Consider the following 16,139-nt stretch of genomic DNA (forward strand, 5'->3'; position numbering starts at 1 on the left):
AAAACAACATTCAATAGACATTTTTCTGATGTTTATTTCTTTACAAATTTGACAGATTTTTAAAATAAAACATCATGCTTTCCCAGTTATTCACTGACATGTAAGCACTGTGTGTTTATGTTTTTATTCTGAACAAAAATCTATTTAAAAACATGCTGTTCATTGGTTTTATCATCTTTGTTTATGGGAACATAAGTTGAGTTGTATAGTTGATATGTGCTGTGATCTGCTACTCTACTAACTCTCTTCATTTATACATTTGACAGTATTCTCGACTTTGTGTCTTACTGTATTTGTAGTGATTTGTAGTGTAGTTTATTCATCTTCAGCAGGATTCCCATTCTTTGTTATTGTTCAGTGGCACGAGGGAAATCCTGAAATTGAGCACATCGTTCAGGCAGGAGCGCGAGCGTGTGTCACAAAGCTTTTAGTGTATAATTCATATTCCTGTCATTAACAGCAAAGCGAGGTCGCAGAGGGCACGTGTAAATGACCTCTCTCTCTCCGTCCGAGCGGTGCACGTGTCAAAAAAGGACAGCGTATCTTTAAGGCCGTCTCATTCTTAATGAAAACGGCGAGTTGCAACGGCCTCTGATCTTGTGTTTTAGTCAAATAGAACTCTACGCTTGACTGACAGCTCTGATCTAAAGCATTTAAGTGCAAGTTTTGATCTCTCTGCCTTTGATTAAAACTAATGAGCTCATTTAATTCAAAATGGGAATCTCTGATAAGAGAAATAAGGTTGATGTGATTGGATTAGAGAGGCGAATTAAACTCTTAGAGCTGAAGTTTGTGCTTATATAGTGTATTAAAAAGCTGTTGGCATATTCTTGTGTGTTAGATGATGAGAAAAATTTCATAGTAATTCATATTTAATCAGAAGAAATGAAATGACTAAATATAACATGGCTCTGCCTTTTCCCCAGAGTGATAAAGGACTAGTTAGATTTTAAATGACATTTAATTCATGTTCTCAGAAAGAAAGAGGGAGGAGAAAAAAGGCTGAGAGAGAAAGAGAGAGAGAGAGAAATGAGGAAATACAGCAGTCCAAACTCACAACCATATGACGGTGTCTATTCAACTATACTTTTATGTCCCAGGGGTTGATTTTATTAAAACAGATTTTATTTTTTTTCTTCTTGTTATATAACATTCACTTAATTTTCCTAGGTTTTTTTTTTTGTGCCTTCATTTATTTTTGTCAAATGCATAATTTATAGATTTTACTCATGTCCAAGACCCAGACTTTCAATCTTAAACTATGAAAATTTCATCTTATCAGTAAAATGTATTACTATAGTGAAATAAATATACACTATATCAATATTTACTGTGTAAAAATGTTAAAGGAGAATTCCACTTCCAGAACAACAATTCACAAATAATTTATTCACCCCCATGTCATCCAAGATGTTCATGTCTTTCTGTCTTCAGTCGTAAAGAAATTATGGTTTTTGAGGAAAACATTTCAGGATTTTTCTCCATATAATGGACTTCATTGGTGCCCCGAATTTAAACTAGTAAAATGTAGTTTAAATGGAGCTTCAAAGGGCTCTAAACAATCCCAGCCGAGAAAGAAGGGTCTTATGGTCATTGAAAAAGAAAATTTGTATACTTTTGAGCACAAAAGCTTGTGTAGCACAGGCTCTGGGATGCGCATCCACGGGTTGTTCTTGAACAATTCTTTCATTTTGAACGAATCTTTAATGTGACTCAGGAAGAACGAGTCGTTTCGGGGAGTGATTCCTTCAGTTGCGCATGCGCAACATCCTATTAGGTTCTGTACTGGGAGTAGTTCACCTGTTTCGAGTCTTTGGGTTTTTCAAGTCGCTCGTTCATCTTATGGGGCTGTCACGTGATGCTGATTTTGCTAAAATGAACGAAATGACTCGAAAAAAGATTTGTTCATTTTGTTGAACGAGACTCAAAGGTCTGAGTCGGTAAAATGATCCGAACTTCCCATCACTATTACAAATCACATCTTCTAATCACCATCATCGTCTGTGTACTCCGGCTCAAAAAGGTAGAGAATGTCAAAAAACTCCATGTTATTTTCTCCTACAACTTCAGAATCGTCCGACATCATTGTACCTTTTTGTTTGTAAAGAGCGTTTGACTTACTTGCACTTTCTTAGTCTTTGCGCGTTCGCTTTGTAAACACTGGGTCTGTGGTTCCATCTACGTTCCACATGACCTTTCGACGTGATTCAATAGTATGTGAACGCAAATTTTTATTTTCCGAAAAAAATTACGATCGTTTCACTAGATTAGACCCTTCTTCCTCGGCTGGGATCATTTAGAACCCTTTTGAATCTGCATTTAAACTACATTTTGGAAGTTTAAAATCGGAGCACCAATGAAGTCTATTATATGGAGAAAAATCCTGAAATGTTTTCCTCAAAAAACATAATTTCTTCACAACTGAAGACAGAAAGACATGAACACCTTGGATGACAAGGGGGTGAGTAAATTATTTGTGAATTGTTGTTCTGAAAATGGACTGCTCCTTTAAGATAATTCTGATTTTAACATAAATTCTGACTATAATTACACAGTCAACGTTTAGAGAATCAAACGTTTTAAGAGTTTTAGCTCTCAAACGGTCCTGTCCTTACACTAAACCTCCTCTGGCACCTGTTTGTAACATGTTGAATGTCAAGACAAGTTAAAATGTGCAATTAATTTGGCTTTAATCAAGCGTGTTACGGCAAATTAGCAGAGCCTCCTTTGTTCGTCAGGTGTCCTTGTGTTAAGATCAAGGCTAGAAGCCTTTTTTTTTCTTTCCCATCTGGTAAGAGATGTATTATAGCATGAGAAATACATTATTTTGTTCCCTGTCATTGAAAATGATATATTGTAATTAGATTTTAATGCTTTCTGAACCAAAAGTGAGTGGTGTTCTTACCAAACCAAGTTTGTAAAGTTACTCTCATTTCCTAGAGAGGCGAAGACATCTAACACCAGCCTGGAGAGGTTTATTCATTTGCCATGTAGAGTTTAAAGCAATTATCATGTTTGCCGAGGCTCCGCTTCATGCTATTAGTAAATACAATTAAAACATTGTCAAAGTTTGATTAGCGCCTTCCCCCTTATCAGGTTGTGCTGTTTCATTAACTGTCTACCAAGAGATGATAGAAACTCAATGAGAAGATATTACACATCGTACTCACTAAAGCAGTCTGATATCTTGTGAGTTGTGTATTGTTTTAGCGTTGTAATAGGATGTTTGTTTGTTTGTTTCTGCAGTGGAGTCGAACAGCCCTACACTTCTGTCGCCGGATAACACTCTAGAACGTTCCTTCTTCATCCGTATGAAGTCCACGCTCACCAAGAGAGGCGTCCACATCAAGTCCTCTGGATACAAGGTGAGACTGTGACCCGGATGATAAATGGCAGGTTCTAAAAAACATGAACTCACATCAGTCTTGTATTATAGTTAATGATGGAACTATATATGTCAATATTGTGTCACTGCATAATCATCTTTGCAAATTCTTTTCAACTATGCACTTTGTTTTAAAAAGTTTTATGTGAATTTTAGTAAATTGAAATTTTATTATTATTATTATTTTTTTATTTCATGCACTACCGTCTAAAAGTTTGGGGTTAGTACAATTTAAATTAATGATTTTATTCAGCGAGGAAGTATTAAATTGACCAAAAATGACAATAAATACATTTACATTTCAAATAAATGCTGTTCTTTTGAACCTTCTATTCATCAAAAGCTTCTGAAAAAAAACAAAGTGCATCATGGATTCCACAAAAATATTAAGCAACACAACTGTTTTCAACATTGATAATGATAGCAAATGATTCTTAAGAAGCAAACAGAAAACAGTTTACATTGAAATAATATTTCACAATATGACTGTTTTTCTGAATTTTTGATCAAATAAATGCAGCCTTGATGAGTGTAAGAAAAATTACAAAAAAAAAAAAAAAAAAAAGCCCTGCATGAGCGTAATAGACTTTTATGACCCTAAACATTTGTACAGTGTATTTTTGGCTATATTTTTGGTTTTATATATAATTATTGGTTTAAATTCAGCTTTGCATCACATATATATTTATACAATTCATACAATTACATTTTAAAAGATGAAATAAAAATATTACAAATATTTAAATAGAAAATAGTTATTTTAAATTGTAATAATATTTCACAAAATTGCTGTTTTTACTGCATTTTTAATTAATTCACTGTGCACATTGTCTGTTTTAAAAAGTTTTATGTGAATTTTACTAAAACTTGTTTTTTTTACTTTAATTTTTAGTAAACTGAATTTTTTTTTACTTTTTAAAGAAATTTCATGCATTGCCGTTTAAAAGTTTGGAGATAGTAACATTTAAATTAATGATTTTATCCAGCAAGGATGTTTTAAATTGACCAAAAATGACAATAAAGACATTTAGAATTTTACAAAAGATTTAAATTTCAAATAAATGCTCTTTAGAACCTTCAATTCATCAAAGAATCCTGGGAAAAAAGTGCATCATGGATTCCACAAAAATATTAAGCAGTACAACTGTTTAAATGATTCTTAAGAGGCAAATTAGCATATTAGAATGATTTATAAAAGACCATGTGACACTGAAGACTGAAGTAATGATGCTGAAAATTCAGCTTTGCATCACAGGAATAAATTATATTTTAAAACCTATTGAAATACAAAACAGTTATTTTAAATTGTAATAATATTTCACAAAATTACTGTGTTTACTGTGTTTTTAATCAATTCAATGCTGAGCATAAGTCATTTCAAAAACATTAAAACCCCAAACTTTGAACAGTGGTGTATTCTGGCACAATATATTTGTATACTATGCGCTTTTTGCACAACCATAGACAATACCACTGATACAGCAGATAACCAAATGCTGTACATTTAGCATCAATCAGATTGTAAACAGAGAAGTAGATGATTGTTTGGATGCGTCTTTGAGTGAACGACTGCGATCCAAACCCCCCCTGCTGCATCCATCTGGACGTAGATTTGATGCAAATAAGCGTGAAGTCGGGGAGCGCACTAACCCATAGCATAAATATTCACGCATGCACATTCGCATACATTACCGGCCAGACAAGGACACTTCTTATTGCATTTACTCCAAATTAAGTCAATATTTGTGTTGTTACATAATACAAAAGTATAAATTTTGCATACGACGCGCCGGCATTAGGCGATAGGTGCGGGACGGCGGCACGCATCATGGCTGTTTATATCTCCTCTTCACTCTGGAGGTCAAATCAAAGTGAATTCTTCTCCAGCTTAAACCAGTCTTTTCTTTTTTTTGCCAAGGCGTCTCGGCCCCCGGCTCAGTTAATGCACTCATGTAAAAGCTCTCTATCATTACTTGTGCCGTATCGCATTTCAAAAGCACTCCAGAGAATCCCTAGGAACAGATGAATCTTATTTCTTATGTATACCTATTCTATATTCACCGACGCGGTGACGGGCGGGGGGGAGAGGGAGAGAGAGAGAGAGCATTGTGTGCTGAACCATGAATTATAAAAATTGATCCCTTTGTTATGTTGGCTTGTATTAAATTGAGATATGCTATGCGGCTGCCTCTCGCTGCGGCCCGCGGTGAACCCTTGCCATGTCAGTTTGCATTTAGCAGCCTGAGCATATTTAATGTTTTGCCAGAGCTTATGATGTTCTTGCCAAGAGCACTCCTGCAGCAATTCACCGGCGAGTCTCTCTTTGTGGCAATTACTTCAAAAGTTGTATTTTCCAACTAACTTTTTGATGCCGCTCGCTTTGGGCTTCAGTAGAATCATTTCCATTTTGTATGCTTTTAATGCAGCTCACTGTTTATTTATTGAAAGGCCCAGTGTTATATGTATGTGTTCTGGAGGTGGCGTGTGTTTTGCCTGGGCTGCCGCTCTCTGGTGTGCCGCTCTGTTTATGAGAACGCGTGTATGGGTTTGATATCGGCCGTAATTGGGCATCACCTTCTGATCGTGCCGTGCTGTGATGTCTTACTGAAGCTTGGCAACAGCGACTGCCGCTTCGTTTGTCTGATGCACGCTAGCTTCATAAAAACCACACTGATCGAAGACCAGGAACAAACATTTTGCCACCTCTTAGTTTTATGTCTTCAAAAATGCCTAATCAGTGCTTTGAAGAATTCATTAAAGGATTAGTTCACTCCAGAATTAAAATTTTCTGACAGTTTCCTCACCCGCAAGTCATCCAAGATGTTCATGTCTTTCTTTCTTCAGTTGAAAAGAAATTTAAAGAATCATTACAGGATGTTTCTCCATATAGTGGACTTCAATGGGATCTGGAGTTGAAGGTCCAAATTGCGGTTTCAGTGCAGTTTTAAAAGGCTCTACGTGATCCCAGCCGAGGAACAAGAGTCGATTGGTCATTTTCTAAAAAAAAAAAAAACTTTTATATATTTTTTAACCACAAATGCTCATCTTGCACTAGTTTGATGGAAGTACCAACCCAGTGTTTACAAAGCGAACGTGCAAAGAAAGTCAAACACCCATTACAAAAAAAGGTAAAACAGAGATGGTGGATGATTTTTAAGTTGGAGGAGAAAATGAGATGGAGTTTTTCGCCCTACCCTACATTTTTAAACCGAAATACACAGACCTTTCCAACGTGATTACGTAATGCATGAAATCATAGATGCGCATCACAGAGCTAAAAGCACACAGTAAGAGATGCAAATGCATATTTTCCAGTTTACGAAACGTCTCAAATACTAAAAAAATGCTCTTTTCTTGAAACAACGTAAAAACTCTCATCAGACCAACAAAATTGCCCCAAATGTTGTCCCAATTAGTCAAACACAGTTGTCTGAACAAAGAATTTCATATTGTTGAAATGTTAAAGCTTTATGAGTTTCCAGCATGCATAAATAAATTATTCAGTTACTGTTATAGGATTATTGTTTTGCTGACTTAATCTAAACTTTTTGTTGTTTTGTCATTGTTGTTAGTTATTTGTTGCACTGTGATGTAAAGAGCTCACCTTTTTAACATTTGTTGACTGCAACCATTCTTGAGGTTTGTGTGTCTAGTTTTGAGGCCTAGATCATGTTCAAACACTTATATCTGTTTACTGGATATCTTAGTCTTGTAAAAACAAAACAAAGACAATGTTGTATACATATTAGACTAAGTTACCCAGATCGCACACGTACGTCTGCAAGATGCCTGTTAAAGATCTCTTGATCTGGAAAGCATCTGCTGTGTACAAACGTCTGGCAGACATCTGTAAGATGTCAGTTTTACATACATTCTAAATCATAAACATCTTAAAGACATCTAATAGACGTCTATTTGACATCTAATAGGAAATGTCCAATAGACGTATTGCAGATGAGCAAACTATGTCTTGCAGATGTAAATACAAACGTTAAATAAACGTCTCCGAGATGTACGTGTGCTATCAGGGTATCCATTAAGGTTTCTATAACAATTTGTGGTGTGTCATTTGTAAATAAACAAAAAATTGATACATAAAAAAATGAATTACCTCAATGACAGTAATTGTTGTTTCAGTTGCTGTGGCAGGACTTTTTCTATTAGCAAAATAAGACAATCAGCATTGCATGAACAAACGAATTTATGTTGGCTAAACAAAGTATCTTTACTGAGAAAAACTAAGAGACTATTGTTGAGAGAACTCAAATGTCTTACTGCATCAAGTTGCCGTACTTTTTTTTTAATTTTTTTTTTGACTAAAAAAAGAAAGACATGAACATCTTGGATGACACAGGGTGAGTAAATTATCATGAAATTTTAATTCAGAAGACTATTTAAGTAGCTTGTCAAACAGCTAGAAGGAGTAAAATGGTGGTAGAATTGTTTTAAATGGTGATCATTCACTTATTTAAATACACGTTTAAATACACTTTAACCTAAAATCTATAACATAAAAGGTCATATCATTTGTCAGCCACTTAACTACTAATTCTAAATAAGTTTAGAGAAAAAAACACTTTTTTATTATTCTGGCAAAATGTTTTTGTTAAAATATTCAATATAAGCCCAAAAGAAAACGTGCTTAAAAAAATGAGGATTTCCGCACTAAATGTGACATCGTTGAACTCTCCAGTCGTCTTTAATTGCCCCCCTGATATGAGATGGCTTTTGAATTCCGTGAAAGTTCGAACAAACTCTCCACTCTGCACCAGGAGAGTCACTCTGTTTTAGTGACTGTGGCAGTCCATCGTTCCTGGGGTTCGGATTTGCTTGTCCCTCAGCGGAAACGTACAAAGCATCAAAGAACCCCACCGGCCTGAGCACTCGGTGACTTGGGGGCCGAGACTGTCTATATGAATGATGCTAATAGCATCTCACCGATCTCTGAGGTGAACCAATGAAAGGATAGTGTCAGAAGTTTAAAACACTACAAAAACAATCCCCTCCAGGTTTCCCTGGGTGATTAAAATGGATGGATCCAAAAAAGAACATCGTTGCCGATCTAGTCAATGCATCCTCTGGGCAAAACGGGCTACAAAAGACTTTAAAGCATTACAAACTTTAAAGCCAGTGAAAAAGTAATTAGTTCCTCTGCCTTTGTTATCTCTCGATTTTTCAGAGGGAAATGGCGCTTTTTGTGTTTTTAATATTTCATGAACATGTACATAACGGGTATAGGAAACTGAGAATCTTGGTTTGGATCTTGCTTGAGTACATATTGGATTATCAAACAGTTCAGTTGACATCTTATGACTTCATCTGGTTTATTTGGATACTTTACTAAAGGTGTGCATGTAATTCAGAAGACAATTGCATCTGATCTGTTTTTAATTTTCCGCTTTGTGTCCTCTTCAAGGTTATCCACATTACCGGCAGGCTGCGGATAAGAATGGCATTAACGCACAGTCGTTCGGTACCCAATCAAATCATGGGCATGGTTGTGGTGGCACACGCACTTCCTCCGCCAACCATCAATGAGGTTCGGATCGACTGCCAGATGTTTGTCACACGGGTCAACATGGATCTCAACATCGTCTACTGTGAAAACAGGTAATATATTCAGTGCGGTTTTAACTGGCCTCTGTGATGTCATGTTGGGCTTAAATTATTACGCTGAAATGATTTACGGTTAAAGTCTAAGAGGGCAACAATTTCACATATCTTTTGCAGAGCTTATATGCACTATTTAGCGTAAGCCTACTATTGTGTGCAGTTTGATTTAAGATATTTTATTATCTCCCCTAAAAAATGACAAACGGTGAAAAGGAATTTCAATATCATCTGCTTAGAGTTAAAATACAACATTATTGTAGAACTGAAAGATCAGCGGGTGAGAATGTGTTTTGCAAGAGTGGATAATCAGCCACACAGTAATGTTCATGTGCAGTTCATTACAGAGCTGATAGTGATGAGTTCTGCTTAAACGCAATCCCAGAATGACCTTGTTTCAACATCTATTGCTCGTTTGAAAAGCCGGCCAAGAAAAAAACCCTCTTTTGTACTTACAAAACATCTGTGGTTCCACCGCTGCCCCATAAAATGAGAACATCTTAATTTGGCCTGGCTTGAAAGGAAATATCATATTAGTTTTATTAGTTTTATTTATATCTCTGGGATTGAAGTCATCCCAGTGTCTGCTAAAATTTTTACCACTCCCCTGCACTTAACATATTTATGAGAGAATGGAATCGGGCCAAGTCTATAGCCGAGTTATCATCACAGCAAAAGCCTGCTTTAAAATGAAGGTGGATAGAGATCGCTTGGCTGTTTTTTTTTTGGTTTTTTTTTAACCCGGCCATGTTCTCTGATCCGTGTAGAGAAGGACTGCACAGAGGTTAGAGTCGAATAATGTCTCGAAATGCGCTGCTAATAGTATTTGCCCAACTTAAAGCTATTTCGTATGGTTTTAACCACCTGTTTTTATCACATTTTCAATACGTCTGTGATAATTGCTTTTAGATTCAGCAAGCAGTTGGTTAAGCTACAGTAGGTCAAAAAATATTACGTTTATAATGAAAACAGGCTGACAGCTTGCCATCGCAGATGGAAACCTTTTTTTAATGAATAAAATCTGGTGCGATATATATTTAGCTTACAGAAGGGCTGGGAAATCAGAATCTCCTTACCAGAGAGGTTGACTAGAAACCAATCAGGTCTTTGTCCTATTTTAATCTGTCATTGACTGGAATAATAACCCACAGTAAGATCTGACTAGCTTCTTTTTAGTAAGCAATTTCTGAGTTTTTCCCAAGTTTTTTTTTTTTTTTTTTTGTGTAACTTCATTGGATAGCTTCGGACTGGTTCTGACAAATAGCTAATATGTGACCCTGGACCACAAAACCAGTCATAAGATTTGAATAAATAAAAAAAAAAAAAAAAATCAAAATATTGAAGAAAAAAAATCACCTTTAAAGTTATCCAAATGAAGTTTTTAGCAATGCATATTACTAAACAAAAATTAAGTTTTCATATATTTATGGTAGGAAATATACAAAATATCTTCATGGAACATGATCTTTACTTAATATCCTAATGATTTTTGGCATAAAAGGAAAATCTATCATTTTGACCCATACAGTGTATTGTTGGCTATTGCTACAAATATACTACTTATGCTACTTATGACTGGTTTTGTGGTCTAGGGTCACTTTAAAGACATTTTTCAAATTGAATTTAAGTAATTTTCTCAGCAGTTTCTAATGTTCCATAAGATTTTCAATGCACAAAATATATTTATCGTAAGTCTCGATTTAAGCAAATCTTTAACTGAACTACAGAAATTGTTTAAAAATTGTGTTAAAAGCAAAAAAAAAAAAAAATGTCAAATTTGATTTTGTGTCGAAACATTCCTTTCTAGAATCAGCGACTACATGGACCTGACACCTGTCGACATCGTAGGGAAGAGATGTTATCACTTCATTCACGCAGAGGACGTGGAAGGCATTCGGCAAAGCCATTTAGACCGTGAGTATCTGCTCCGAAATCCATCCAATCAATCTGTGCAGCCACCCAACAGTGCCAAAAACTACAGGATGGTTGTTAAAGAGCAAGATTCAGTGTCCTTACATGCTTTAGCGGGACTCATTGATCATTGGTCAATGACATCCTGAGAGCACACTGCGTTACGTGCCAAAGCTGGTGTAATGTGTTCGCTGCAGCACTTCAGCGTAATGGGACAGCAGTGTGACAGGCAAGATTATCCATGCTAGCGCTTCTTCTCATAACTGTCCGTGAAGAAGCGCTTCCCCCCGCCAGACGGTGAGGCGAGCGCACGTCTCCCAAACAAGCCGCGTATCGTTCGCGAGGCACAGAATCTCTGTTCGTTTGACAGTCTTACACATTTCACTCCGCTTTTCAGGTTAAGTTGCTCCTCTCAATGTACGGGCGCCACATGTAGTATTCATCTGCAGAGCCCTTTGAAGGTTCCTCAACCTTTTGCACGCTCCGCTTTCATCGCGCTCTGCAGGAGGGCCGCTGACCGTCTGGAGGAACGTTCATGCTTTTTGAATATCCTAAATCATCTGTTAAGTGTGTTTTGGCAGCACACCTTTCCTGCTCCCCTCCGCCACGATGGCAGAAATTCAAAACGTCATTGAGAGCGGCGTAGCGTTTCATACAGTAAATGTGTGCGCTGCTCTACAGCAGGCAGGTTGCCATTATTTAAGTAGTGAGGGTTGAGGCACAGGAAGAGGAGGAGGAGGGGGATAAATCCCTCGTTTTATTAGGTGTTTGCAGAGGAGGGCGGGTGTCCTTGGGGCTGGCGGGGGAATTTGGAGCTGTCTGATTAGATATTGGGAGTTCAACTGAATTAGAGCGCAATTACCACTGTATTGCACTGTCCCTTTGCCTTAAAAAGCCACCAGATTGGGTCCATTAGACCTTGATTTGAAACCCAGCGGAGGCAGAGGAGAGAGGACTGAAGCCCTGGATTGCATTGATAGCGGAGAGAGAGAAAGAGACGGTGTGAAAGGAGAGCGAGAGAAAGACACAAAGAGAGAACTGCACATCCCCAGCTACCCCTGGCTTTCTAACCATCTATTACGCATTAGCGTGGCGGCAATCAACATAAATCTAGCCGTGCTGCAAATGGCTGGCCGTGTCGCTACAGTAGAGAGCGGATAGGGCTTCTGTTCCTGCATTTTACTTTGTACTCGATCCAGCTGGTTGAAAATGTTGCAAAGAACTTAAACTGCAGTTAAGCAATGCTTTTTAAAAATTGTTAAATTAGCCAATGACAATAAATAGCCTGCAAACATTTAAGGTCATGCAAATGCATGAAACTATTTTCTTATACCTGGTAAAAGTCAAGCAGTTCATGCAAAATGCGATAGCTAATTTAACGTCTAATGTCAACTCGTTTTTCACATTTTTGTTTTTCTAGGAAAAGCACATTTTGGTAGTTATTAGCGTCTTTTTTTGTGCATGCAAATACCCTCAGTGTGACTGCAAATAAATAACCATTAGATATTGATATTTTTTGCATGATAACAGCAATTTTATCTAGTGCACGAATAATTGTGACCCTGAAATATTTGTAGCAATACCCAAAAATACATTGTATGGGTCAAATTTATCAGTTTTTCTTTTATGCCAAGAATCATTAGGATATTAAATAAAGATCATGCTCCATTAAGATATTTTGTACATTTCCCACCATAAAATATATCAAAACTTAATTTTTGATTTGTAATATGCATTGCTAAAAACATTTTTGTCATTTTCTTAATATTTTTATTTTTTTATTTATTTATTTTGCACCCTCAGATTAGAGTTTTTCAAGTAGTTGTATCTCGGCCAAATATTGTCCTATCCTAACAACATGCATAAATGGAAAGCTTATTTATTCAGCTTTCAGATGATTTAAAAATGTCACAATTAGGAACTACATCATAAATTCACACCAGAAACTACACAAATTACTAGCAAAACTAGAAAAGGTATATAAATGGATTAAACTGATTCAGTAAATTGCTTTAAATGCAAGTCTCATTTTCTTTAAATGTCTCGTTTCCAGCCCAAATATCGAAAAATTCTTAAATCAAGAAGGATTTTCTAGACAAGCAAAAACTGTCTTGAAACAAGCAAAATAATCTGCCAATAGGGTAAGCAAATTAATCTTGTTTTCTGCTTGAAATCAAGTAATGTAGTTAAGAAAGTGTTCAATTATTGCTAATTATTGCTGCTGTCACACTACTACTTGATACTTAGTCACTAAGAAATCTTAGCACAGCTAAATGCATTATAATGACGTGTGCGTCACCTTGGCTTCTATCAAAGCCAGATCTTCAGGTGTCGGCGTGAACATGACGCGCGTGACTAAGGAGCAGTCACACCGATCTCCCGCTGATTGCTAATCAGACACTGATATCAGATCACACAGGGCCATCAGATTGGTTAGAGCCTGGGATAAGAGGGATGATGTCAATCTGTTCAAATCTCTCTGCTGCAGACGCAGTGACGTGTGCATGGAGAAGACGTTACTAGTGTTCTTTAGGAGTTGCAATATATGATATATTACAGAGTTCATAGGCCAGTGCTCAAGTGTTCCAAGGGCCCGATAAAGCATTTAAAGCAGATCTGTTTAAATTGAGCACCTTGACCTAGGGTTGCTTAAAGAGTTGTTTATGGTCCTTTACAAAATGGGTACTTCAGACTAGATTCTGCTCTTTAAAGTGGTTGAAAAATGCATATTACCCTGCTGCAAATCTTCACAATGCACGGCCCATTTTTAGAACATACTAAAACACGAACTGTCATTCTCATTTATTTGTTTAATGGTTTAATTTGAGCTTTGCAACTGTTAAAAAAAAAGAGCTCTAGTTTACCAAAGGAAAATTAGAAAGCTGACTGTTGGTGCTCATGAAGCATTTGAGAGCAGGTGTTTTATATGGGCAGAAATGCATTGTGACAGCTCTGACCTCACCTGTGTCAGCTTCCGAACAGGACCAACACGGCTTAAATTAATAAAAGACACCGTGCTACACGACTACGTATAATACTCGCCGCATAAATGCTCCGCGGGTGTGTGTGTGTATGCTTTTACCAGCTGAGAAAGAGAGCGAGAGAGAGACAGAGGTGGGAAACGATGGCTCACAGAAGTGTGGAGAAACCCCAGGAGACTGAAGCTCTGTGCCTGAAGGCAGACTACAAGAGCCGGTCTCTGAAGAGTAGTTCAAACTGACTTTAATGAAAAACTCCCTTCACTCCTTATTGTGCTTGAAGATAGACTCCACAGCTGCGGAAAAATACACCTGCTCTAACACCCATCGCATGTACCGTTGACAATGTTTCTTCAGGTTTCTTCCATAATGGATTCAGAGTAAATATAAAATAGATGTTTCTGTTAGTCTGCATCCACGGATATGCTGTATTTACGTCAGCAGTGATTCATTTGAATGTGTTGTTGTTGTTTATTCCAGGTGTTAACTGGTTTGGATAAGCACATGGCCATAAACATGCTTTGACCAGCTAGAAACTGGTTTTATCTGGAATTTACAACACAAAGCTATCTTTAAAACTGATGATGATGCTTTGAAAACAACGACTATAGGTGTACTTTCACTTCTCACCGCTGGTGAGGTTTCAAGTTAAAAACCTCCAATTCGCTTGTCCGGCCAAACTCTTGCCCGGGTGCCGCAGATCTGCATGTCTGCTCTCTCATTCATGAAAGGCTTGTCTTTACAATAATACCCCAGTGGACTGCAAGGACTTTTCCATAAAGCAATTTCACGGGTGTAAATTACTTACTTTTATATGACAGTGACACCCTCCACCCCTCCTGCTGGAAGTGAGGCCACGCTGGGTAAAGGGTATCTGAAAGGTAGCTGCTATTATGGAAGGGATCCAAGTGATTTAACAGAACTGAAGGACAGAGGCCCTGGCGCAGAGAGAGCGAGAGAGATAGAATGAGAAAGAGCGGAAGTAGAGAGGGAGAGAGACAGAGAGAGTGAGAGACCGTCCTGCAGGCTTGCCCGAGGCTCCAGGAGAAGGCAGGCAGATTAAAGAGGTCGTATTCCTTTTAAAGCCTCCAAAAGCAGCCAACGACTCCTGCACCGGAAAATAAAAAGAAGGATACAGAAAGAGAGAGAGAGAGAGAAGGGGGGTAGAGAAAGGGGTGGCTTCATTACCACTAAATCAATAACTCAAGCAGCCCCTGATTGATTTAATGGCAGCGTAACTGAAAGGAGGTTAAAAAATAAGCCTCACCTGTACAGACGTGGTGCCGGGCGGAGCCGAGGGGGCCAGCACATCAAATGCAATGCAGATGAGATCAGCTCATCAGGTTTAAAGGCAGAGGGGAAAATGTCCTAGAACTTTTAGAAAGTAATGAGGGTTTAAAGGGACCGGTCGGACTCGCATGTTCACAGATGGGGGGGGATGACAAGATTTAATATGCTAAAGCTGTACGATACTTTGATTCGGTTTCAACTGCTTGTGTTTTATTGGCACAACAATGGCATTTGCCACCCTTTAAAACCATTTCAAAAGAAGACGCATGTTTTTTTTGCTTAGATGCATTCCATGTACCTCTCCATAGACTCTCAGTAGCATGTAAAGTTTGTTAAAGAGAGTGAAGGTGAGTCAAGGGTATGCCCACTGGCCACAGCGAACAAGTCAGATAAACAACTCTTGGCGTTTTGTCTCAATTTTCTGGAGTTAGAGCTTAGTTTTACATTTATTGGTACAGAAAGCAGTCGGTGAACTAAAGTCAATTATCGGAGCCTTTGGGACGGCTTCTTAAACAATGCTATTAGTCTGTAATGATTTTAATTACTAGACTTATTCTTATATAAATCATCCTTCTCAATGGACTCTTTTTTATGGAAAGGGCTATTTGTAGCTGTAATTAAACTCAGAATCTGAATTTACTACCGTGCTTGGATTCCGACTGTTTCTGTTTTGCAGAACAATGATTAATGCAAATTCGTATTATTTGAGATCGCCATTTAGCGCTTAATTTAGCCAAAATTATGGCAACTGCCACAGTGTCTTCACATGAGTAGCCTCAGACAAGGACACGATTACAGAGCTCTTAGCAAACAGTCACAGCGCCCTCTGCTGGGCCTTTGTGATCAGGAGATGTTAATACAGTATTTCTTTCAAATGAAATAATGGATAGGCTTGTGCTTTACTGAATGAAAATACTACAGTTTTTATTATTATTTGTTGTTGTTCACTTTATCATCTTCTATCC

At 37.5% G+C, this 16,139-nt stretch overlaps 1 protein-coding gene across 4 annotated transcripts in view; it reads left to right on the forward strand.

Annotated features, from left to right (window-relative positions):
• Positions 1-16,139, forward strand: part of LOC127179401 (neuronal PAS domain-containing protein 3) — a 390,014-nt gene that overhangs the window by 367,517 nt on the left and 6,358 nt on the right. For all 4 annotated transcript variants that reach the window (XM_051132788.1, XM_051132789.1, XM_051132790.1 and 1 more), the window contains 3 exons: positions 3,247-3,365; positions 8,802-8,995; positions 10,803-10,909. In XM_051132788.1, coding sequence (XP_050988745.1) covers positions 3,247-3,365; positions 8,802-8,995; positions 10,803-10,909 — 420 coding nt within the window. The remainder of the gene's footprint in view (positions 1-3,246; positions 3,366-8,801; positions 8,996-10,802; positions 10,910-16,139) is intronic.

The sequence above is a fragment of the Labeo rohita genome, chromosome 17 (assembly GCF_022985175.1).
Source record: "Labeo rohita strain BAU-BD-2019 chromosome 17, IGBB_LRoh.1.0, whole genome shotgun sequence".
NCBI classification, from domain to species: domain Eukaryota; kingdom Metazoa; phylum Chordata; class Actinopteri; order Cypriniformes; family Cyprinidae; genus Labeo; species Labeo rohita.